We start from the raw sequence: 26440 nt of genomic DNA on the forward strand, positions 1-26440 counted from the left end.
TTTTGGAGTGTGTCACGAATGTAGTCTTGCTCATCTTCGTGCTCTGGCTCCTAGCACAGTATCTGGCTCAGGGCAGGCATTTAATTTTTAATCAACAAACACAGTGCTGCAATGAGCCAAGCACAGTTTGGAATGCTTCCCAAATATTAGCATTTCATCCTCATTTCATAGTAACGCCACGAAGGGGAAACCGGGATCATGCTCATGTCGAAGATGAAGAAACTGAGGCACAGAGGGGCTAAACAACATGCCTACGTTCTTGGAGGGAGCAGTAGGCGCGGGGACTCAAACCCAGACAGCCCGGCTCCAGTGTCCCTGTTCCCAGTCACTCTGCACCCCCGCCTCTCATCAATGTTAAATGAGGACATGATCACTGAATTTACCCATGAGGAAGGCTTTTGTAACTTAGTCATTAGTTTTTTTTATTTTGCAATATTTAATAAGTGCTTACTATGTGTTTGGCATCCTGAAACACCCTTTGGAGAAATACAGACCTACAAGGAGTTTATAATTTTGTTAGAAAGGACACACGCGCCTACAAGGAGAAAGACACACACAGATAAAATAAACATTGTAGGAAGTATATTGTCTCACAGTAGCATCTCCCACAGAGATGCTGTAGGAATTCAGAAGGAAAAAAAATAGACATGCGAGATGAAGGGCCACATAGCAGACAGATCCGAGGTGGCCTCATCATTTCTGCCCCTGCTGTTTAAATCCTGTATAATCCCCTCCCTTGAGTGTGGGCGGCACCTGTGACTTGGTTGTAGCTAATGAATATGGGAAAGACAAGGGATTTTGCAGATTTAATTAAAGCTCTAAATCAGTTGAATTTGGGGGTCAGCCCCTGGGTGGTCCTGACTTAACCAAGTGAAAACCTTTAGAAGAGGGACCCCATCTCTTTGAGGGGCCCCAGAGGGTCTTTGAGGGCATGAATAAGTGTGCAGCCATTGGAGAAAGAACCATGGTAAGGAACTGGGCAACCTCTGCAGCCTGAGGGTGACCTCCAGACAGGAGCCGGGAAAGAGCTGGGGCCCTCACTCATCAAACTGCAAGGAAATTAATCCTAACAACCTAAGTGAGCTTGAAAGAGGCTTCTTCGCCAGTCAAGCCTCCAGGTGAGAACACAGCCTGCCTGACACCTGAACTGCAGCCTTCTGAGACCCTGGGCTCAGCTAAGCTGTGCCCAGATTCCTGACCCATGGAAACCACAAGATGATAAATGTGTGTGTTTTAAGGTGCTAAGTGCGTGGTCATTTGCTAGGCAGCAGCGGATAACTAACAAAGACCACTTCAGGAATTAGTGGATATGAAGAAGGGAGACCTCTCTCCATGCTTATTCTGATGCCAAGGTTTTGTGTTTAGGAACAGGGAGAACTAAGCTGCAATTGATAGAAATAGGGACATGGGGAGTAAAATCCAATCTGAGTGAGGTAAGGGGATGTGCTGAATTTGGAGAAAACACACATGCTTGTCATTACCTGTAATTTTGGAGTAGGGTTTAGGTGAGAACTCAGGGATGATGGAAAATTCGGTTATTTTTAGCATAGAGGCAAGAGTCGGAGTCCTGAGAATGAGTTCTCCAGAGATGGAGATTCGAAGACAGAGAGGAGCAGGAGGATGAGGATTTGGCCTTGGGGAAAGGCCACCGATGAGCCTCAGAGAAAGAAGTCAGAATCAGAGCCAGGGGAACCAGGGTGGTTGTGGAGTCAAACAAAGGACTGTGTGTGATGTATTGATTCCATTGCACTGAATATTCCATTTTCCCTCCAAGTGTAATGATAATGGCAACCGCTAGGAGGCAGTCTCTACTTTACAGGTAGAAAAACAGGGCTCAAGAGTTTAAATATCTATAGGAGACCACTTCGAAAGTATACGATTGTTTAACCACTATGCTGTACACAAAATAATATTAAATGGAAACTGTAATTAAAGAGAATAAAAAGGTTTAAATATCTAGACCAATACATGCTAACAGGAAAGTGAAGGCTGGACACGAATTCCAATCTCACACCAAAGCTAGGGATCTTCCGGCTTCACACTTGAGTCATCTGTAGTTTCCAAAGGAGAGTAAAGTTAATAAGTGGGAGTAAGAAAAGGGAAGAACGAACAAACTCTGCAGGTGCCCCCAGAAGAGAGAAAGCCGCGGTCCCGCGCACGCCGCTGCTCTCCCTGCTGCCAGCAGAGGGCGCCAGGAGCGCAGGCTCCGCACGCCCTGGTGCGCGCAGGCGCAGGCTCAGGCGCAGGCGCGCTCCACTCAGCTAGCTCCGGTACGCCAGAACGGTGGGGGCGGGTCACGCAGACCGCGCAGCCAGGAGCGGCGGTGGCTGCGGCTGTGGCAGTGGCTGCGGGGCTGCGAGCTGGGAACCGGCTCCGGGTTCCGGTTAAGTGAAGAACCTCGCAGTGCTGAGTTCGCCGCCCGCCCTGGAGCCATGGAAATCGGCACCGAGATAAGCCGCAAGATCCGGGTGAGGCTCGCGTCGGGCGGGGGCGGGAAGCCGGGCCTCGGCGGGCGCACGGTTGTCAGGAGTAACGGGGATGGTGGGCCCAGCCTGGACGCCGCGGCCTGGTCGCCGGAGAGTCGTGCCTCCTTTGGCGTGGGGGGCAGACGTAGCCGCGGCTGAAAATGTAGCCGCGGGGAAACGGAAGGGGCGTGGGGACCAGCAGGAGCCATGCTCAGCTTCGCGGTGAGCCGCTTTCGGGTCGTTGCTGGAGGGGGGGCCCGGGTACGGGGAAGGTGGTCGGGGAGACGGGGGAGGGGAGCGGGCTGGGTGGGGGGTCGGAGAGACAGAGGAGGTGCCGCGGGGTGGCGTCGGCGGGGGAAGGGCGCAGGGGAAGGGAAGGGGGGCCTTGGCGCCTCTCGCCCCAACCCGGGCGCCCAGGGGCCCAGGAGCCGGGGGTGCGCGCACCTTCCCAGTTGCCTCCGCGGTGCAGACTAGGTTTGTTTTCCTAGGGTTTCCCATCTCTCATGCACGTTTGCCTTTTTTCCCCCCTCAGAGTGCCATTAAGGGGAAATTGCAAGAATTAGGAGCTTATGTTGGTAAGTTGTGTTGCCGTTGTTAGTCTAATGAATTTAGAGTCTGCAGCTAATTAAGTTTCAGGGAGTGCGTTTTTCCCATTGTGCTTTTGACTTTGAAGAGATCCTGTTTTGCTTTCCAATGTGATATTCCCTGGTTACTTTTCCTAACCGTTTTTTTTTTTTTAAATCGAAAGCTTTGTACGCAACCTTTTTTTTTTTTAAACCCCCTTCTCTTGTGATGTTTTGAAATTGTTTAGCTTCCTCTGTTGGGCACTGTCGTATTTTTCTTGTTTTTCCTGTTTTGTTTACTTTTTTTCTTGGTATTCGTTTTTCCGAATTATTTTGCATGTGGGTTGCTTGATGTTTTGTGGCATTTGCTTCTGCCATGGTTCAGTGAATTTTATTTTCATATCTCTTTATTTTTTTTCCTCTTCCTTTTTGTTTTACCTCCAACAGTAATGTGTTTTCTTTCTCTTTGTTCCTTTGTGATTTATGTAATTAGAGAGCTTACTTTGGGCTAGGCACTGTGCGTAACCCTTGTATATGCCTTAGGTAGTGATAATCCTCAGGAGGACACTGGACGGTAAGTAACAATAACCCTAATTGTACAAGCAAGGAAACTGAGGCTTTGAGTGTTTGTTTGAGCAAGATTGAAACCTGGGTCTGTTTGGCTGCAAAGCTGGCGCCTCCTTTAAAAATAATTGCCTGTCACTTACGATAGTGGTTCTCAAGGTGTGAAAGACTCCAGGGGTCTCTGAAGTCAGAATTGTTTTCAGTATTTTGCTCATGGGGTACTTGCCATTTCCACTGTGCTGTCATTTGGATTGTGCAAAAGCAATGGTGGGTAAAACTTCTGGTACTGAATCAAGAAACAAAATCTCACACCAAACTCTAGGAGAAACCATGATAATTCTGGGTCAGACCTGCACTTGCAATTAAAAAAAAAGTTCATTTCTTCTTTTTTTTTTTTTAGATTTTTAAAAATATTTTATTTATTTATTTTAGATTGGGAAGGGAGGGAGAAAGAGAGAGAGAGAGAAATATCAATGTGCGGTTGCTGGGGGCCATGGCCTGCAACCCAGGCATGTGCCCTGACTGGGAATCGAACCTGCGATGCTTTGGTTCGCAGCCCGCACTCAATCCACTGAGCTACCTCAGCCAGGGCAAAAGTCCATTTCACTTAAGAATGTAATTGATGAAGTGGCAAACGCTGGGCAGACATTTTCTTGAAAGTGAGCACAGGAAAAGAACTGATAGACTTGCTGCCAGTGACATGAGTTGAGGTTTTAGGTGAGTTTTCAAAAGTTTATGTTTGCCTCAGTAAACTGGACAGTTTCCCGGTACTTAGGAGCCTTTCTGATGAAATTAGTGGTAATATTGACAGGTGATTCTTTTATATTGTGTAATGAAATGCATCAGAATGGTTTGTATAGCTCAGTGAACTGATTCCCCCCCCCCCCCTCAAATGACCAATGTATGATGTTACAAATCATACAGGGGTAAAGGATCCATTAAAAGTTTAGGATGAAACAGTGGATTTTCCTGTAACAATGCACAAAGTTATTGATACCGTTTTAGTTTTGATATTATTGTTCACCTTTAAGAAACTACCACTTGTTGAATTTTGATGTAGTATCACAAAACAATGTCCACATTACTTGCAAAGGCTATTAAAATACTTGTTTTTCCAAATCTGTATGTATAAGACCAGATTTTTCCATAGTCTTCGGTTGGAATGACATCACAACAGGTTAAATGCAGAAGCAGAAATTAGAATCCTCCTGTCTTTTAACCCAGATGTTAAAGAGATTGAGAAGAGCATAACTTATTTATTATATTTTTGCTCTCATTTTTTTGTTTTGGAATATTATTTTTCATTAAAATATCTGTTAATATATAAATGGGTTTGTTATTAACATTTGGCAGGTGTGTTTTAAATGAATTAGTAAATGCAATTTTAAATTTTAATTTGTAGTGTGGCAAGTATCAGTAGATAAACTCACATAAATGAAACCTCTTTGGTGGTCATCAGTAATTTCTAAGAGTGTAAAAGGTCTCTGAGACCAGATAGTGTGAGAATTGCTAGTTTACCACATGCTGGACACCTTACATAAATGGCCTGTTGTTGAGACTTTTAACAGGTGAGAAAATTGAGGCTCATAAAGTTAAAGATGAAGCTGAACCAGGACTGATTTGTCACTTTAGTCATTCAGCACTTAATGGATGCCAGCTGTGTGCCGGGAACATGTTTTGGGTTAAAAAGTCCACAGAAAATGTACCTTGAGAACTGCCTTAATTCTGTCATGTGAAATAACAGACATGTTAATGAGTTTAAATTCACTCTTACTGATGATTGTTCTCCTTTATGGAAAGTCTCAAACCAAGAATACTGAGCCTATTACAAGCCTTGTGAAGTTCGGTATGATATGTAATTGTAGCCCTGACTGGTGTGGCTCAGTGAATTGGCGTCATCCCACAAACTGAAAGGTTCCCGGTTCGATTCCTGGTCAGGGCACATACCTGGGTCGCTGACCAGGTCCTGGATTGGGGATGGGTGAGAGGCAGCTGATAGGTGTTTCTCCAGCATGTTGATCTTTCTCTCTCTCCCTTCCCCTCTCTCTAAAAACTAAATCTTGTTTAAAAAATGTAATTGTAGTAAAAGTACCATGTATTTTATTACAGCTTTGAAAATGTTTTCATATAGTTCCGTGTGTTCTAAACACGATGCTGGAGTGGGATGGCATGTAGTGGCGTTTCTCCTTTTCCAGGGGGAGACATGGAGATGTGGGGGGGCTGAATGGGGCTGCTCGGTGGCAGGTTTCAGTGTTGGGTCCTTGGTCCTTTCTGTCACAGTCAGCCTTGTTTCAGGACCTCGGTGGGCTAATGACCAGGTGTCAGTCACTCCTTACACTCCACTAGAACGAGACTGAAATACATCCTGACGAGTAACGCGTTAACGCAGCCTCTCAGCTTGTTTCTGCTTCTTGCCTGGAAGTTTCTCTGAGAGTAGAGATTTCATAGCTGTTTTGTCCCATTGGCCTGCCGGAGACCCTGTTTTTTTCATAAGTGTCGATAAACTGGGTAAACAGTTCACCATTAATAGAATCTTTTTGAAATAAAAGTGTGCGTTATTTATGTTTACAATTAGCTGCTAAATTACTTGTTTATGCATTGTTGTCTTTCTGAAAGGGTACTTTGTAATCCTTTTCTTTTTTTAAGACTTTATTTATTTATTTTTAGAGAGGGAAGGGAGAGAGAGAGAGAGAGAGAACAGAGAAACATCAATGTGCGGTTGCTGGGGGTTATGGCCTGCAACCCAGGCATGTACCCTGGCTGGGAATTGAACCTGGGACACTTTGGTTCCCAGCCGGCGCTCCATCCACTGAGCTACGCCAGCCAGGGCTCTAATCCTTTTCTTTGTGCTAGAGAAAGTCATGGAAACCTTTAAGTTTATTGGAATTATCCTTTAATAAGTATTTGACAGAATAGTCATGGGGATGTGAAGTACAACATAGGGAATGTATCAGTGACATTGTGGTAACTAGATGGTGTCAGGCGGGCACTAGAACTACCGGCTGACCACTTTGTGAGTGTCTAATCATGGGGTTATACGCCCAAAACCAGTATATTGTACGTCAACTGTAATTTAAAAATGACGAAACATTTTAAAAAGTAAATATTTGACTACCTATTTTCAAGGCATTGGGCAGGATGCAAAGGTGAATAGCTCTTTTTGTTAAGAGTGATATGGTCTCATTCAGCTGTTTAAAATGGAGCACTTCAAAAAGGTGATGATTATAATTTAGTACAATTTTTTTTTAATTTTATTTTAATCATTGTTCAAGTACAGTTTTCTCCCTTTTACTCCCAATCCAGCCTCCAGTACAGTATTTCGTTCACATTTTAGAGGTACGAGCTTACAGAAGGCTTCACAATTTTTAGGTTTTTGTCCATATGTATATTTCAAATGAACCTGAGGAATCCATTAGAATTCTGTAAAAATGTATCATGAACACATTAATTTCTCATTAGTCTTATTTCCTGTTTTGTACCTACTAAGGAAACTTTGTAAACTTCTGACAGTTTGTTGAGATGCACTTACTGTACATGAAACTGCACGTGTTCAGAGTGTACAGTTTATGTCTTAACACGGCTACTCCGTAATCCAGCTAGTGAGCATACCCGTCACTCTCCAGAGTTTCTGGGGCTCCTTGTAGCGCTTCCTCCACCTCTTTTTCCTGTTCACATCCTGTCCCCACCCAGGCAACCACTGATCTCATTTCTATAAAATTTTAGAAAATGCTCACTTAACATATGGTGGCAGAAAGCACAGTCTCCGTTTTCATCACCAACATTATGAGGGAAAGAAACTGTGAAACTGCCAAAGCATTCCAGTTTGTTGACTTCTCTGGGTGACCAGTGGTGGCCCACAGCAGGTACACTTGGCATGAATAAGCTGCCAGGGTTATTTACTAAAATTTTCAGAAAGCAGTGGGGGCCTGTCGGTACTCCACAAAGAAAATAATAAACGACCTGCTACTTGTCCTTGTAGTTCCCCACATCATGTTGTATGCTGTCATCAGATACTGGCTGCTCTCCATCTGTAGATTGGGGTTTCTCAATATAGTTGTGCTTTTCTTAAGCTGGATTTTTTATATTTCTCCTTGAAACAAATGTCTGATAGTACTTCTGAAGTGAACCTTTCTGCTTGCATGGAAATACAAGTATTTAAGGTGTTAAAGAAATTGAAAGAATTTTTTCCTTAGATTTTCGAGTCCTGATAAACGACTTTTGCTTCCTTGCTTTACTATGGTGGGTTTTGTTTCTGTTGAGTTGGGTCCCAGATCTCACCCTCACAATCACTGTGTAGGGGAAGGCATTAGTATAAAATAATGAGTTGAGATTTAATACTAAAATTGAATTTTTAAATAATGTAAGGTTTTTTGGCTTCCGTTTTTTTGATGTTACTGCAATGTTGTTATCCTGAATAGTTGAAGTTTACCAAGGATAAAAGTGTTCTCTTGAGTAACAAACACGAAACTAAACAAAACTAAGTTGTTTTTGAGGAGTGTCCATACGCTTTCTAGAAGCTTCTCTGAAATTAATGAGCACTGTCAAAAAGATGAAGGAAGTGTATGCACTCTAAGTTTGATACTGTAATTCAGAATATCTAGTTTTGTAAGTATTATTCCATTTCCTATCCTTCTAGTAATTTAAATACTTAAGAATGAAGGGAAAAAAGCTCTACTTTTTGTCCAACGTAATCCCAGTAGAGCTAAGATATTAATTCTTAGAGCTGTATCTGTATTTTCAGTCATGTCAACTTTAAGTAGAAGAAAAATATTGAGGAAAATAAAAGTTTTTATATACCTTTCCTTTTAAATAGATGAAGAACTTCCTGATTACATTATGGTGATGGTGGCCAACAAGAAAAGTCAGGACCAAATGACAGAGGACCTGTCCCTGTTTCTGGGGAACAACACGGTTCGATTCACCGTATGGTATGTTTCTGAATATTTACTTGCCCCTTGGACCTGAGTTTGGTGCAGGTCAGAGCAGGCGTTCGTCTGAAAAGAGGGACGGATGAGCGAGTCGGTCAGATTTGGCGTGGAGAGGCAGGTTGTGAGCACAGCCTCTGGAGCCAGGCTGCCGCGGCTGAATCCTGGATCTGCCTCCTGCCTGGGTTTACTGACCCCTTTGTAAAATGGGAATTTAGGGTCTCAGCGAGGGTCAAGCAAGCTGGTGCATGTACTATGCTCATGGCAAGTTGTTAGAATATGTTAACTGTTGTTACTGTGTTTCTCTTATAAACTTCTACAATTTATCATTGTTTTCCTTTGGTTTAAATCAGTTTCAGATTTTTTTTTTTTTTGGATTGGGGTGACTTCCTAAATTGCCCCCCCCCTCCTTTTTTTTTAAAGTTCGGAACTTTTGGAAGTTTGGAGTTTTGTTTTATTTTTCAAAATTATTTATTTATTTTTAGAGAGGGGAGAGGAGGGAGAAAGGGAGAGAAACATCAGTCAGTTGCCTCTTGCACACCCCCAGTTGGGGACCTGGCCCTCAACCTTTCAGTCCCCAGGCTGGCACTCAATCCACTGAGCCACACTAGCCAGGTCTGAAGTTTGGAATTTTAAAATAGGCAATTTTGTGTTCATATGTAATATATCCTTAAGTTTAGAATATTGACTAAAAGCATAAGATTCGATTTAAGAGGGCAGGGCAGGTTCTGGTACCAGGTTTAAGGCGGACGAGGGCTAGAGGAGGGTAATGATGCGGCTGAGCAGGAAAAGCGGTGTAAGGCCTCCCACACTGCGCACGACAGTTACAGCACGAGTGGATGATGGAGCAGACGGCCCGGGAGTAGAGCGGCCTGCTTAATCTGAACGCCGAGAGACTAGGGACCAGGAATAGGAGACACTAAGGGGGAATGTAAAGCTGGTTAACAAACCAGAAGCTTGTCTTGAAGGTGTTTGGCCCCAGCAGGTTAAATGAATGCATTGCAGCTTTTTTGAAGCTTTCTTGAAATTTTTCACAGAATTTGCTTTGGAGAACGTGGAGTGCACTGGTCAGTCCTCAGATGTGTTGGTGCATAAATGTTTAGCACGTGGTGTGTGTGACCTAACCCACTGGGTACAGTTTGTCCCCAGAATCTACCCCACTTCCTCCCCCACCCTCCAAAAAACATCATAATGTTTTGACTGAGGAAATTACCATTATCGTTACTTTTTTTTTTTAAGTCTTCAGCATTTCAGGTATTTGTTTTTTGGACATTTTTATGACCTGACTTCTGGTTCAACCTTTAGATCCTTTTAGTTTGAGTTCACTAATTTAATATGAGAAATTGACCTAGTAGATCATTTCTCAGATAGCTTGGATGGAATGTGTTAGACAGATTTCTTACATAAACAGACTGCTAACTGAATTTGAATTTAAAATGAAATTAATTCAACTTCACCTTGCCATAAATGCAGTCCTTACTGTTGAGTGTCTTGTTACATCCTATGGAGACTTAAATCAGGTCACAGTGTTAAGAACGCCTGGTTTTGGTCCCAGAAGCTCTTCAGATGACCTATTAAATTCAGTCCTTTAACGTGTACTTACGCCGGTGATGGTGTCTCTCTTTTGGCACCTCGCTTTCCTAGTCAAACGTTTGTTGACAGCAGTCCCAACCAGACTACTCCTGACTCTTTGAAGCCCTGCAGGACCTGTGTCCTAGGTGACAGTGGCATGTGACTGGACTCTGGGTGGAAAAGAAGGTGCTGTTTCTGGTGTTGCAGGAGGTGTGGCCTCTTGGAGGCATTTCAGGCAAATTTGCATTGTGTGAAACTGTTCGAATAAAGTGGGTTCTATTATAAGCAAGGCTGTAGTCTGGGCTTGTGTGTACAGCATTGGTTTTGTAAAGAATAGTTAACAGCAAAATGTGATGGTATATTTTGAATTCTTAAGTTTTTTCACCTCAGAATTAAATTTTTTCAGAAACCATATGAGTAGATAAAACTAATTTAAATTGTACCTAAACAGTTGTAATAGTAGCTATAGTACACATTTGTTATATTTTATATTTTACCATAAGTTACATTGCATCTGTAGTCCTTATGAAACAAAGTAATATTCTTTCTAGATAAGATGGTGTGGTTGGATCATGTCATCGCCCTTATTTTTGCAGAGGCTAGATGTAGAAAATAGTAATGAAAAAAAGGATTTTCGATTGGCTCTTAGAGTATTCAAAAAATGTGAAACATAATTTTAATACCATGTATCCATCAAAACATTTAGTAACATTTATCAGTATCTGGAGATTGATTCTATAAGGTCATGAAGTTTGAGTGGCAGTTGAAATAAAATCTTCCATGAATAAAGGAAGCTTTACATTTTTTTTTGTTTTTTTGTTTTTTAGGCTTCATGGTGTATTAGATAAACTTCGCTCAGTTACAACTGGTAAGATTCATAAAAATGGGCTTTTTAAAAAATTTGTTATATATACGATTGTATTGTTTCTAAAGCCATTTAAACTGCTTTAGGGGGGAAAAGCATAAATTTCAAAACAGTTCATTTAAACATTTTGAGGAAGCACATATTTTTATGATTTTAGGAGCAAAAATTTTAATATAAATCAAAGATAATTTGAATAAGGGAAGAGAATTAAGCAGTTTTCCTAAGGAAGTAATAGAGACTGCACAACAATTTAGTCTCAACGGTGGTTGGATATTTTATAATTGAAAATTACTTAAAAGTCCAGTAATAGTAAAACTAATAGATTATATTATGTATGGAGCAATAGCCACTTAAAATGATGTGGACTAACATGATTTGCTTTTAAATTGGTGATGAACAATGGGAAGGATCAGAGTAATAAAAACAGCTTTAAAAGGCCGTGCGTGTCTCTCTCCAGACCCCTCGAGTCTAAAGTCTCCGGACACCAGCATATTCGATAGCGGCGTGCCTTCGAACAGGAGCAGCCTCGGTCGGGGGGACGAGCGAAGGCACGAGGCCGCCGTACCGCCCCTCGCGGTTTCTAGCTCTAGGCCCGAGAAGAGAGATTCCCGGATTTCTGCAGGTTCGCAGGAGCAGAAAACCAATAATGTCAGGTGAGAGTCCTGGGTAGGCCTGTGGGCAGAGGGGCATGTGTGTGACATTTGCATTAGTTTTTAGATCTTTAAATTGCCATTTTCAGAAATTTTTGGAAATAGTGAGATAGTCATGAGTAATTTTTAAAATAAAGGATGGACCCTTTCCCTGACCTGTGTGACTCGGTTGGTTGGGTGGTGTCCCACAAAGCGATAGGTGGCTCCTTCGATTCCCGGTCAGGGCACACTCCTGGGTTGCGGGCCTGGTCCCTAGTTGGGGCGTGTAGGAAAGGCAGCTGATCCGTGTTTTCACACATAGATGCTTTTCTCTCTTTCTCCCTTCCTTCCCCTCTCTAAAATAAAATAAAACCTTAAAAAAAAGAACGAGCCCTGGCCTTGTTGCTCAGTGTCTGGAGTGTCGTCCCGTACACCAAAAAGGCTATGGGCTTGATCCCCAGTCAGGGCACAAACCCAGGTTACTGGTTTGGTCCCGGTTGGGGCACGTGCGGGAGGCAACTGATTGATGTTTTCCTCTCACATCAGTGTGTGTGTGTCTCCCTCTGTCTCCCTCCTTCCGTTCCATCCCTCCCTCCTCTTCTCTCTCTAAGAATCAGTGAGCAAAGATGTCCCTGCACGAGGATTAAAAAAACAAGAAGAATGGATGAGACCAAAGTATGATTATTTAGCACAAATAATAGTAAATCAGAGTTTTAAAACAAAATGACATTTCCCAGTAGGTTTTAATGGAATACGTAAAGGGAATATTCAGACTTTTTCATTACAACTGAAGTAGATGTTCTTTGACAATTTGAACATGTTCCTCTAAACTGGTTGTAGTGTGTGTTCCGTGTGATGTGTGTTTAACAGGCAGGCATACGACGATGGAACCGCAACCCGATTAATGTCGACGGTGAAGCCTCTGAGGGAGCCAGCACCCTCTGAAGATGTGATTGATATTAAGCCAGAGCCAGATGATCTCATTGACGAAGACCTCAATTTTGTGCAGGAAAATCCCTTATCTCAGAAAAAACCCACAGTGACGCTTACATACGGTTCTTCTCGCCCCTCTATTGAAATTTATCGCCCACCCGCAAGTCGGACTGCAGATAGTGGTGTTCACGTAAACAGGCTGCAGTTTCAGCAGCAGCAGAACAGTCTTCATGCTGCCAAGCAGCTTGAGATACAGAACAGCCGGGTGTACGAAACGGGCCGTCTGTGTGAGCCCGAAGTGCTCCGCACCTTGGAGGAGACTTACAGCCCCTTCTTCAGAAACAGCTCAGAAAACATGAGTGTGGAGGTTTGTATGCACTTGTAAGTCTTGGCTTGTTAGCTGAAAACTGGCAGTTCTTGATACCAAATGGTATGTGAATTAATTAAATACCTATTGCAAGTTTACTTTAAACTGATTTCTGTGCTACTCAATATATAGGGTTGGCCAAAAGGTTTGTTTTTTTTTTTTTCTGTTAAGACGGCTGTAGTAGCACTTAGTGGTCTTTAGCGTCATTCGAAACACTTTTGTTAGATTGTATTGTGACAGCTGTCACATCAGCATGCATTTAAAAAAACTGATCAAAACTGGTGAATTCTTGTGCAGCCATTTTAATATTGAAGATGGAAGAACATATGCAACATACTAGGCATATTATGCTTCATTATTTCAAGAAAGGAAAAAACGCAACTGAAATGCAAAAGCAGATTTGTGCAGTGTGTAGAGAAGATGCTGTGACTGATGGAACGTGTCTAGAGTGGTTTGTGCAGCTTCCTGCTGGAGATTTCTTGTTGGACGATGCTCCGTGGTTGGGCAGACCTGTTGAAGTTGATAGTGATCAAGTAGATAGTAATTGAGAACAGTCAACATTATACCTTGCAGGAAACAGCTGACAGAATGTCCAGATCAATAATGTTATTGGTTAAAAATGAAAAACATGTCTTTTATTTTATAGAAAAAAAGTATAGACTTTTTGGCCAACCCACTATTACACCAGTTAGACTTTCCTCTCCAGGACTGACTTCTACAGAAATTTTACGTGTTTCCTGGGATGCCAATATGCGAAATCGTTTCAACCTTACATTATAGTGTTGGTGGGTTTTAGGTCAATTTTAGGTTTTTCACAGCATTAACTAGTAAGTGCTTCATTGGTTTCCTCAACAGCGCTGTATGCTGCTGTTTACGAGTGAATATAAAGCACTAGGTTTTGTTTTCACTAAAGGTTGGCTATTAAGGATAATCATAGTTTTTATAAGAAACCAGGAAATAGCCCATGAATTGTTAATATGATTGGCTTTTTCTTAAAAAAGAAAAAAAATTCTATGGTATAACTCTGCTATTTTCTGAGACGAGGTAAGCATGAGTTTATCTGATTGCAGGAGGAAAACTTTCGGAAGAGAAAGTTGCCTGTGGTAAGTTCAGTTGTTAAAGTGAAAAAATTCAGTCACGACGGAGAAGAGGAGGAGGACGAGGAGGACTGTGGGTCCCGGGCGGGGAGCGTCTCCAGCAGCGTGTCGGTGCCTGCGAAGCCCGAGCGGAGGTACCCAGACATGCCCGCGAGATAGTCTTGGGTTGCTCGGTGGAGTGTTCTGGGATTCTTGGAGAGAATGTCATAAACATAAACATTTAATAGAATATAAGACTTTCCCATTAGTTTTTGAGAAAAAAATTATTTTAAGGTTTTATTTCTTCTTAGAGAGGGGGAAGGGAGGGAGGAAGAGAGGGAGAGAAACATCCATGTGTGGTTGCTTCTTGCACACCCCCAACTGGGGGCCTGGCCTGCGACCCAGGCGCGTGCCGTGACTGGGGATTGAACATGCAACTCTAGTTTGCAGGCTGGCGCTCAGTCCACTGGCCACACCAGCCAGGGCCAGAAGAAAAAGATCAATGAAAGAGAAATTGTTTGAAATTGGAGAAATTGTAGAGGATATTAAAAACTAGTCTGAGTGGAAAAGTTGAACAGATTCATTTGTGTTAAAAGTTCATAAGGTTTCAGTCTGGTTAGCCTTTCCTCAAGTTTACAGCCGTGTGCTCCTAACCCACGGGGAGGCCGCAGTAGGGGCACAGTGGATGGCTCAGGCGTGGAAAGAGCTCACATCTGTAATCAAAGTATGTTTTTTAACTTTTTTAGACCCTCACTTCCTCCTTCTAAACAAGCTAACAAGAATCTAATTTTGAAGGCTATATCTGAAGCCCAAGAATCTGTAACAAAAACAACTAACTATTCTGCAGGTAATTTAAACGAATTATGTTTTTATTCAGTAAACGATTGCTGTAACCCTTGAGAAAGCTAGAAATGATTGCTCCCCAGTGTGGTAAAACAAAGATGCCTGTGCAATGTCAAGACCGAGGTGAGGTTCAGCGAGGAATGGTTTTAAAAGGAGATTGGGCCAGTTTGAGAAACTTCCTCAACTCCCAGTGGAATTGAGTTCTCCGAGCAACTACAGTGCCTTTTACTCCCTCTTCCCAGTGTGTGTGAAATACATAATAGTGTAAATTATTGCCTGTTTCAAAGCAAAGGAGACGGGTCAGCTATAAGCTGCCTGTACAGAAAGCTCATTCTGAAATGCGAACCACATCATGGGTACCAGTGTTGTCATTGAAGTCTTTATTCTGTGCCCCGTGTGCTGGAGCCGTTGTGGGAAACTTCCATTAATAAACTGAAATGATTACCCACTTTAAAATTTACTTTATTTTTGCTACACATATTCAGTGAACATTCTTTTAGCATTTTTTCTGCTTTTCCGTTATTTTTTGCATCTTTTTGTGGCCCCTTCTGAAAGTGAACTATAAGCTAGCAACTATCGACCCTAATAGCCATCTTTGCCCAGCTTTTCCTCACCCTGACTTGACCTGTGAACACGAAACTGAACAGGTTTTGGCCGCTGGGATAAGGGTTATCAGGTCTGTACTTGACCCAACAAGTAATTCCCGTTTTTGCTCTGTCACAGTATTATTTGAGGTGATAAAAAATTAAGAGAATTTCATTCAGTGCAACCTTGGAATTTCTTGCTTGCCCTCTCGGAGATTGCCCGAGTCTGTCTGAGGAATAGCATTGAAATTCTTTCTTTGCCTGGTTTATCTAAATTGCAATTTGAAGTCATTGTGAGATCATGAAGCAGAATTGCATTTGGGTAAAAATGAATACATACATGCTTCAGTGTACTTACTGACATGTGATTTAAAATGCAGTAGATGTTTAAATACATGTTGGTATTTGAGTCAGGTTATCTATTTTGGGAATATTGTGAGAAAATTGAGGTGGTATCTGAACTGTTTCAAACTTCTCATGTTCTGAAGTGAAGGAGGTGTTTACATTTAACATGACTGTTGGGTTTGATGTGTTCCTGCATTTTCATTTCCATCTGTTTTTGCTTTCTACATGAAAGTCTCACAGAAACAGACACTGCCAGTGGCTCCTAGAACTCGGACTTCTCAAGAAGAATTGCTGGCGGAAACGGCCCAGGGGCAGGGCAGGACCTCTAGAATAAGCCCCCCCATCAAAGAAGAGGAAACAAAGGGAGATCACGTAGAAAAAAGTCAAGGTAATCATTTAAATGAAATCTCATTCTTGATTACACTTTTTCATGAGGCATTAAATGTTTTTCAGTGAGTATTTATGAGATGTTACCAAAAAAAGTGCTCACTAGCCCAAAAATAGAATAAGAAGGAACCATGAGGAGTCTATACCTGCATTTTTCAGAATACTAGAATCCTTTCTATCATGGAAACTTTTAATGTTCTCAAAAGTGGAAAGAATAGTGCAATGAATTTCCATGAACTCCGTCATCCAGCTTTAACATGATCACAATTTTGCTGGTCTCTAGAAAGTGCCAGTTTGATGATTCATAGATACCTACACTACATTTTTCCTTCTTTTTGTTAATTCTACCCCTGTTCTCTCAGATTTGAAATCCTGTCTTTAAATCTCCTCTTTCTCAGCATCCTGTCTCTCTGACCTGCCTGATACGCCTCTTGTCCCAGCGATCCTGCTTTGTCCCCTTGTGCCTGACGTGCTGCAGTCAGCTTCCGGCTGGTCCACGCGCTGCTTTCCTCTCAAATCCCTGTCCCCGTCCCTGGCACAGACGGTCTCCGTGTCCAGTTTGACTTACTGTGTCACTCTGTGAGAGCGTCTGTGGTGTTGGTGCACCCCCACCCCCGACCCCTCCGTGCGTGGCCCAGGCCTGAAGCCATCGACGTGGCGTTCCCCAGCTCCCTTGTCTCAGGCCCTGGGCCTGGCCAGCCCTTCCCCCACTGCTGCCCAGAGTTCCTTCTGTTCCCGTTAGGAAAGATTTTAGTTTCTTCTTCTCTTCTGCTATGATCTGAATTTAAAAGCCCCATCGAACCTATATGCTGATCATGTTATTTCTAATTTATACTTTTCTAACACTAGAATACATTATATTATTCTCCTTCTGTGTCCTTTAATTTGTTCCAGGTTTATCTCAGATTTACGTGTTTCATGAAGCTTTATGAGTCCATCCTGTATTTGCCTTTCTCTCTCTTTTTTTTTTTTTTTTTTTTTATATTTATTTATTTATTTTTAGAGAGGGAAGGGAGGGGGGAGAGAGAGAGAGAGAGAGAGAGAGAGACAAACAGAGAGAGAAACATCAATGTATGGTTGCTGGGGGTTATGGCCTGCAACCCAGGAATGTACCCTGGCTGGGAATCGAACCTGGGACACTTTGGTTCCCAGCCCGCGCTCAATCCACTGAGCTACGCCAGCCAGGGCTGCCTTTCTCTTTAAAAAAGATCTTTGACTGCACCGTGCTGTTTTCCATGTCAGCATTACGTGCAGTTCCAGTAAACGATGGGCCTGAGTATAGGAGACCCAGAACCAGCCAGCAGCTGGGGACTGGGGACTGGAGACGGGAGCAGCTGGGTTTGCGCTTCAGTTAAAGGGGGTGCCATGGATTGAAGCCCGTGATTTCACAGTGATATTTTTATCTCTCTTTTTTTTTTTCATGATATTTTTAAAGAAGTTGACTCTTACTTGACCACCTTCTGGAAAAGAATAGATACTGAACCAGATAAATGATTGAGCGTTTATGTTGTCTTTTCTGTGGTACAGGAGTTAGCACGTTTTAATAAATAAAGTTTTATTAGAACAATGCCATGCTTATTCATTATTGTATTGTCTCTGCCTGCTTTTGTGCTGTAACCACAGAACTGAACAGTTGCAGCAGCCCGTACAGCCCACAAAACCTAAAATAGAAGGTGTTTGCCAACTCTAGGTATAGATGAGGGAAGCATCTTTTAAAATCGTTCTAGCTAGTAGGTAAAGACAAAATGGTAGAATCACAAAGATTTTTTTGTTTTTTGTTGTTGGATTTTTGGGGTGTTTTTTTTTTGTTTGTTTTTCCAACTTGTAGTGAATTAAAGAATCTGGGCACTGCCCATTAATAGCTACTAAAACTTTTTAAAAAAGTGAATAGCAGCCATTTTGTGTCTCCTGATGATGAACATAAAACACTGCCTTGGTCTTGCCAGAGGATGTGAACCTGAGTGAGCAGACTCGGGTGCGGCAGTCGGCTTGCAGGAAGCGCAGCGGCCAGAGTGCTCTGCCGGTTGTGCTGTGCGTGTGCAGCAGGCACAGTACGGTTTCTGGGCGCTTGTAGGTCAGAAAGCCCGAGAATTTAGGTGGAAAGACTTTAAAGACAAGTTAAAATAAAGGAGGCAAAGTTAAGCTCTAGTGTCTAGGGTGCCTGCTTGCGTGATAAAACCACAGAGAAACTAGGTATTACTGTAGGAGGCGATGGCAATCGTTTCTGGAGAGGACTTACTGGGGTGGAACTAGTGAGGGGCTTCAGGGGTGGCTGGCAGAGGTCTGCTTTCTTGTTCTTGCCGTACAAAAATTCATGAAGCTGTTACTTGTTTTGTGTGGTTTTCTGTATCATTGTTTGGTTTTAAAGTGGAACAGTTGGAAGTGGTATCCAGTACCTCTACTGATAAGGACTGTTACTACTCTTTTTTTTTTTTTCTTAATTTCTATTTTTAGCTCTTGGTTTGTTTTATTTATTTATTTATTTATTTATTTATTTATTTATTTTTAGAGAGGGAAGGGAGGGAGAGGAAGAGAGAGAGAGAAACATTAATGTGTGGTTGCTGGGGATTATAGCTTGCAATCCTAGGCATGTGCCCTGGCTGGGAATTGAACCTTCGACACTGCTGTTACTACTCCTAACTGGACTCATTCATTTGCGCACACACAGTGACACTCCGCAAACGGCCGTTAGTCAGTGTGCTCGCTCACGGTCGTACAGCTTCATGACAGGTTTTGTAAAGTTTGAACATGCACGTGCGTTGGCGTGAGTTGTCGGTGATGGTCACCCATCTTTCTGGCCTTGCATTTTTATAACCTGCCCCAGCACCTCACGGTACTTGTGTTTTTCTCTCGTCTTCTGAGATTAGTCTGTCATCAGAAGTTTATTTTGCCAGGCCTTTCAAAGACTTAATAATTTTGGCTTTCTTGATTCTCTTTTGAGGGAGGGGGGTCAATCCGTTTTATTGAAGGCCTTCTTGTGGGCAGTGCTGAGCGGCTGGGAGGACGGGACCCAGTGTCCTTGGCCGGCTGGGGTCTCCCCAGCTTCACAGGCGCTGAAAAGTGATCTCTTTTGTGTCATTATTTTGTTCTCTTTTTCATTAGTTTCTGCTCTTTTTAATATACTCAATTTTTAAATTCATTTGTCTTAGTCTTTATCTTTTCAAATGTACATATTTAAGATATAAATTTCTCCTGATGTGCCACTTTTACTGTATTATCACAAATTTTGATACATAATGTTTTCATTATGATTCTAAGTATCTTTAATTCCCATTTAGATCTTCATCATTGACCTGTGAGTTATTTGGAAGTATTTTTAATTTACAGTGTATGGAGATTTTGTTTTTGTCTTTGAAACTTTTTTTTTAATACTCCTGACTTAATTGCTTTGTGGTCAGATAATTTGGTACGTATTTTTGCAGATTAAGACTTAAGACCATTGATTTTGTACATATTTCATGTGCATTTTGGATATAGTGGACTCTAAATGTTGGCTTGAAAATTTGGCATTAGGTAGATAAAGCTCTACACTTAATGGTGTTTCAGTCTTGACTTTGGTCAGTCCTTGGTCTGCTTACCAGTAATTGAGAGAAGGTCTTTAGGCTGTCCATCAGAATTACATGTTTATCTTAACTGCTCTGTACTTCGGTCAAGTTTTGCTTCGTTTACTGAGTACATGCATGTTTAAAATTGTTTCATCTTCCTGATGAATTAAATCTCTTATTGCTAACCTTCTATACAAAATGCTTTTATCTTAAAGTCAGTTTATTTTTTATTTTTTAATTTTTATTAAATTTATTGAGACCTGGCTGGTGTAGCTCAGCGGATTGGGTGTGGGCTGCAAACCAAAGGGTAGCCGGTTCAATTCCCAGTCAGGGCACATACCTGGATTACAGGCCAGGTCCCCAGTGCGGGCCACATGAGAGGCAACCACACATGGATGTCTCTCTCCTTCTTGTTCTCCCTCCCTTCCCCTCTCTCTGAAAATGAATGAATGAATGAGTTTTATTGGGTGACCTTGGTTAATAGGATCATATAGGTTTCACAGTGTACGTTTCTGTTGTACCACATCTGTATATTGGACTGTGTGCCCACCGCTCAAAGTTAAACCATCTTCCATCACTATGTAATAGGCCCACTCTATCCCTACCTGTATAATCAGTTTTTTCCCTGATATTAATGTTGCCAGTTAGTATTTGCCTCATCTGTTTTCCATGCCTTTGTTTTCAGTCATTTCTATCCTTACACTTTGGGCATATTTTTCTCTTAAATGTCATAAAACTAGATTACTGGGGTGTTGGTTTGGTGTTTGTTTTGTTTTTTAAATTGTACTGGTTTTAGAGAAGGGGGAAGGGGGGGGAACATCAACGTGTGAGAAGCGTTGATCAGTTGGCCTCTCGCACACCCCCATGCGGGGACCTGGACCGCAACCCAGGCGCGTGCTCTGACCAGCGAATTGACCTGGTGATTTTTTGGTTTGCGGGACAGAACCCAACGTGCTGAGCCATACTAGTCAGGGCTAAATGATGTTTTAATTGATCTGAGTTCATCTTTTATTGGAGAATTTAGACCATTCACATTTATTAGAATTATTATTTTAACAGAATAATCTGTTTTTAATTCTAACCAGAAGAAAACTTGCTTGATCCATCTTGTAGGGGCACTTGAAGTATACAGTAGACAAAAGTAGGTTTACATTTGTAAGTCGCAAAACAGTTTATTTTTGTATTACTATTAACCTACTTTTTGTACCCCTATAGTTACCAATAATACAACCAACATTCTGCTTTTACTTTTATTAGCATTTATTTCATGCAGAATTTATTCCCAGGCTATAAATTTTTGTGTCATTTTCCTCTGGGACATCTTTTTCTGCTCCATGCACCCTTTTCTTCTGGCCTAGGAACAGTCTGCTGCTTTTCAGGGGGCACCGTCTCAGTGTGGCAGCGAGAGCTCTGGTACGGGTTAACCCGCCCACAAGCTCTGTAAGTTCTGCGCTGCGTCTTGGAAACTTTGTTCACCTGGATTGCTCGGTGACTAGAGCATCTACATCTAAACCCTTAAATTCATCACTACTCTGCGTTCTTCAGATGTGCAGCAAAGCTTCAGCACTCTTTTTGGAGCACTGTCCCTGCATCCAGCCCCACTTGTTGGCCTGGGCACACCTACCAGCTCTACCACTGTAACGACAGAATGGCACACACCGCTTCCGTCAAGTGACATCCACCAGATGCTTGGTGGCTTCTTGGGTATGCGTACCCTGAAAGAACAGCCTGGGCAGTTGGGCAGTTTCATGAGTGTTCTTAAAGTGAACTCAAAGATTTGAGCCTCTCTTTTTATCTCTAAGTGGTTTTTTTAAAGATTTTTATTTATTTATTTTAGGAATAAAGAGGGAAACATCAAATGTGTGGTTGCCTCTCGCACGCCCCCTACTGGGGACCTGGCTTGCAACTGAGGCAGGTGCCCTGACTGGGAATCTAGCAGGTGACCAGGTGACGGTTTTGTTGGTAGGCCCGCACTCCGTCCACAGAGCCACACCAGCCAGGGCTGAACTTCTTGATTTGCAAGATTTTGTGGGGTTTTCTGGGTCAAGTGAATGGTGAACCATTTTCGGAGGTCACCTCAGGCTGCTTTCAGGGAGAGTCATTAAAATTATTGATGTAGTTGGGCTAGTTATTGTCATCTTTCTGATTCGTATTTGTCTGCTTCTGTTTTTTCTCTTTTGCCTTTTTTTTAAAGATTCGTTAATTATTATTGTTATTGTTGATTGCCCAGTTCTACCTTTTTTTTACTAGTTTAAATTTAAACACTCCATTTTGTTCTTTACCTGTGACCACTGAAATTTTATCAAGCAAATTTAATTGAATATTCCAAAAGTTAATATTCTGACTCCATTCCCAAATAGAAAATGAACACCAGTCTTTACCCTCCTAACTTATGCTGTTCGGTCTTTTTAAAAATGCATAAATTGGGCACCATTGTATTATTTTACCCAAACAGTATATTTTGGGGCACACCTATGTTTATCATTTTTTGTTTTCATAAATATTTCAAATGTTATTTGAGGATCATTATTTCCTAATGCATTGAAGTATTTTTAAAGTATATTTCTTTGGAAGTTCCTTTAGAACAGGTTTGTTGGTAAATTTCCCACGAGCTTATTTGCCTATAAGCATCTTTGTTTCTCCTTGCTCTTAGGCAGTAGTTTTGCTGGATACCCGCATCTAGATTAACAGTAGTTACTTGCTCTTAGCACCTTGTGTGTCTTTTCCCATTGTCTCCTGGCTCCATTGTTGTTGAGTGGACTTTGGTCATCTAATTGTCTGTTACTCCTTTGTAGGTGATCTGTTCTTTCTCTGGCTGCTTTCAAGACCGCTATGTCTTTGATGTTCTTCCGTGTATCTAGGCATGGGTTTCCTTTTATTATTCCTATTTGGTGTATGTTGCATAAAAATATTTAAATGAAATATTTTACATTATCAAATATATGCTCATAGAATGTTTGGAAAAATAAATAATTGTAATGCCTGCTGGTAAGTTAGTAAATAATCAAGTAGTATAGAGAAATTTAAAATAAAAAGCAACATTCCTTGCTTGCTTCATCCTTCTCCACATTAGACCTCCTCAGACTGGGCCACTGCTTTTGAATGATTCTCTTTATGGGTTTCTTTTATTTTTTCCATGTCTGTAATAATTTGTTACACCACTGTTTCTTAATTCACCAACTATAGATGGTGTCTTTTGATTTCTTGGTATTTTAGGATCTAACTTACTTTTTCCTCCCTTCAAGTCCAAACAGTAAAATCACTATTTTTAGTTCATTTATTGGTTACTTTTATAGTGTTAAGCAATACAACCGAATGTCTGGTTTTTTTGTCCGATTAACTATATTCCAGTATGTTTTGACTCCCCAATTTCAGTATATTTTGCCTCCCCAAAACATAAATATGTATGTCTTTTCATTTTTATTCACCTTTTCTCACTGCCGCCTCCTAGATTTTGTCATCATCTAATCACGTGTGTTTTGTTCTGTTTCCAGGTTGAGATGACCATTCTTTTTAGGTTGACTCTGAAAATTGAGAACCCAGCAAGCATTTATATTCTTAAACCTATGTAAATGCTACTCATTACAGGGCCAAATTAGTATTTTGTTCTGTGGTTCTTTGTTTAGGGGTTCCCCAGAGTTGTTTACTCCTCCACCCCCTCCCCCGGACAGTGTTTTGATTTCTTTAGGTTCTGTTTTTTTCCCCTTCTTGCTTTTGCCTCCCTGTATTATAGCCTAGAGATCTGTTGCTCTGTACTGTTAAATCTTTGGGTTCCCCTTTTTTCTTAGGTACCTACCCCCTAAAAGCTGCTGTCCTCCCTTGCTCATCTGACTGGTTACTCTCTAGGTCCACTTCAGCACTGTCATCCCAAGACATTCTTTCCCTGAGTTTGCTCTGCATCTCCCGGGCCCCACTTTCTCTTCTCAGTACATCCTTCTGTCTTATCACTGCATCATGAAGACAGAAAGTACGGGAGGTAAACTGTCTGAGTGCTTAGAAATCTAAAGATACCCTTGTAGTTAATTGATAGTTTGGCTAGTTACAGATATCTGAGTTGAAATTACTTTTCTCAAAACTCTGAAGACATGGCTTTATTATTTTGAGGCTTCCTTAGTTCATTATAGAATACCTAGAGTTTTTTCTCTGGAAGTTTTTCCTCTGTGTTCTTGATGTTTGAGATTTACTGTGGTAAATCTAGGTGCTAATTAGTCACTTTGGGGCTGGGTACCTTGTGTACTCTCTTTCCACCTGAGAAATTCTCTTCCCTTATTTCTTTACAGATTGTTCTCTGTTGTCATTGTTATTTTCTTTTGGAAATTCTGTTAGTTGGATGATAAACTTGTTGCTTTGATTTTATCTCTTATCCTTCTTTATTTTGGACTTGATACTCTATTCTGGAACATTTTCTTACAATCTCCCTATTTTTTCCTTATTTAGGCAAGCATATTTTTAAATTTTGTCAAGCTCTTTCTTGTTCCATTTTTCATAATGTCTTGTTTTGTGGATACAGTATTTCATGTTTGTTTGAAAAACGTAATTAGAGGGGTTTTTTTTAAAGAATTGTTTTTTGTCTCTTAATTGATGGTTTTCTTCAGAGTATGTTTTTTGTTTTAGCCCTTTTCATTTGCCCCTCTTTCTAACAATGTCTGCAGGCAGGTGGTTCCTAGTTTCAGAAGAGGGTAGTGCAGAGACTTACCCAGAATTGTGATACGGGCTGAACTTTACTGTAGGCAGGCTTTGTTCTAAATAAAGCAGATAAGAAAGTGGTGCAGTGGACCTTGAAGTTGCTGAGGAACTTTCCTGGGAGTGCTTATACTCCTACTGTCCACGTTGTCCTCAATTTGCTGAGTTTCTTTAGAAAAGAACACTTTTTAATAATTTTGTAAATTTTGTCTTTTAAATATCAGTGACTGTATCTTTCTCAAACCTTGTTTTCTGATTCATATCCCTTGTGGTTGTCTTCGCACATTGCTCTAGTCTCTCACAGCTGGGTTTCCCTTGCTCATCTCATCCATGCCAAGTACTATCTCAGCCTGCCAACTCCAGCTCCCAAATCTGTGTCTGCAGCCTGGACCTCGTGTCGGAATTCCTGATTCCCATTTAACTGCTTACTCTGTATTTCTTCCTGGTCATGTAATAAACCATTTTAAACTTGTCTGGAACCTGACCACTAACGGTCTTTCCTGCCAGTCTTCGGTTTCCCTTATTTTAATTAAGGCAGCTTTTACCTTTCTGGTTGCTCAGGCCAGGAACCTAATGCTATTGATTCTTCTTCCTTTTAAACTTAGGGCCATTCTTCCTTTCTTCTCTCTCTCCTTTCCTTTCTCTTTTTCTCTCCTTTTACCTCTCTCCTTCCTTTCACCTTTAGTAAACCTTGTCAGCTTTTATTTAAAATTCACCCACCCCTCATCACCTCCGGCTCTGCCATCCGAGTTTAAACCATCATCCATGACTTGCCTTCATTATCAGAATAGTGTTCTCATGGGTCCAGGCACTTGCCCTCCTACAGTCTGTTCCACGCAGCAGCAGAGTGGCCCTTGTAAACTGTGAATTAGATCACCCACGTGCCCAGAACCCGCTGGTGGCTCTCCTCTGCACTCCAGGTAGAGCAGGAGTTCTCCCTGATGTCGTCACCCACCTACCTCCCTGCCTCCCTCCGCTGTGTTCTGCTTGCGGGTCCTCTGACTGCGCTGGTGTCGCGCGCTGGGACCATAAAGGCGAGTGTGTCTGAAATGCTCTTGCCCTCACCCTGAAAGGTCGTCTTTCAGATGCCCACATAGTTCACTGAGAAGCCGTCTCCGTGAGGCCCTCCCCGGCCCCACACCCCCAATTCACTTTTCTAAGCTGTAGTTTTCCCCGTGGCACTTTCTACCATCTAGTATATATTTTACGTCACCATAATTAGACATTTTTATCTAGGCTCAGTACTTAAATGTCATCAACATAAAATATGTTATATTTTCATAAATCGTGGTTAGTTTTTGAGGCCCATCCTCTCCCTCCCTACCCAACCAAGAATATATTTTTTTTTGGCCAGGGATGTGTGTATGTGTGTTGTTGTTTTATTGTTCTGTTCATTTCTTTTATTGAGCTTGCAAAGTGGTGTGCGGCACGGGTAGGAGCTCAGTAAATGTGTGTGTCGCTCCAGCCTTGCATCTCACTTGCAGTTTTCCCGGGGTCTCAGTTGTGGTGGCCATTCTCCTCTGCCTCATAGTCAGCATTTGTCTGTATGTTTTCTGGTTTTGCAGAAGCTGGTTGTTGAAATCTCCCCTGCTGTGATCCCCATCTCTGAATCAGTGACCTCCATATTCTTGGCCATACAATTACAAATTTTATTTTAATCCTCACTGAGGTTATGTTTATTGATTTTAGAGACAGAGGGAGGGAAAGAGAAACATTGATGTGAGAGAGAAACGTCGATTGGTGGCCTCTCATACATTCCCCAGCTGGGGATCGAACCCAGCACATGGGTATGTGCCCTGACTGGGTTTGAACAAGCAACCCTTCTGTGTAGGGGAGGACACTGCAGCCAAATGAGCTACCCAGGCAGGGCTTGACCATGTAGTTTTTTGTATACTGAAATCATTTTTCTGCATGTACACTCCATACATGTATTTTACTTACATATATGCACATGCTGTTCTTAGTGTGTATGTTAGAACATGTAAAAATAGAACTGGGAGGAGGATGGAGACAATAAATACCTCTACCATAATGGAATTTCTGGTACTTCTACATTTTAGTGGGTAATGTCAGAAACCTAGTTTGCAACCCACT

General features: G+C 41.8%; 1 protein-coding gene across 12 annotated transcripts in view; it reads left to right on the top strand.

Moving 5' to 3' along the window:
- Nucleotides 1-2247: 2247 nt before the first annotated feature.
- The window catches only part of ZC3H14 (zinc finger CCCH-type containing 14), a 47175-nt gene continuing 22982 nt past the window's right edge, over nt 2248-26440 (top strand). For 4 of the 12 annotated variants that reach the window (XM_036012963.1, XM_036012976.1, XM_028506455.2 and 1 more), the window contains exons 1-9: nt 2271-2468; nt 2998-3040; nt 8406-8520; nt 10917-10957; nt 11412-11607; nt 12454-12883; nt 13954-14114; nt 14706-14806; nt 15964-16119. In XM_036012963.1, coding sequence (XP_035868856.1) covers nt 2433-2468; nt 2998-3040; nt 8406-8520; nt 10917-10957; nt 11412-11607; nt 12454-12883; nt 13954-14114; nt 14706-14806; nt 15964-16119 — 1279 coding nt within the window. In that variant the 5' untranslated portion in view covers nt 2271-2432. Of the gene's footprint in view, nt 2469-2997; nt 3041-8405; nt 8521-10916; nt 10958-11411; nt 11608-12453; nt 12884-13953; nt 14115-14705; nt 14807-15963; nt 16120-26440 lie in introns of all 12 variants that reach the window. The other 8 variants (XM_036012956.1, XM_036012981.1, XM_028506453.2 and 5 more) reach the window with 7 other exon arrangements.

The sequence above is a fragment of the Phyllostomus discolor genome, chromosome 1 (assembly GCF_004126475.2).
Source record: "Phyllostomus discolor isolate MPI-MPIP mPhyDis1 chromosome 1, mPhyDis1.pri.v3, whole genome shotgun sequence".
NCBI classification, from domain to species: Eukaryota; Metazoa; Chordata; class Mammalia; order Chiroptera; family Phyllostomidae; genus Phyllostomus; species Phyllostomus discolor.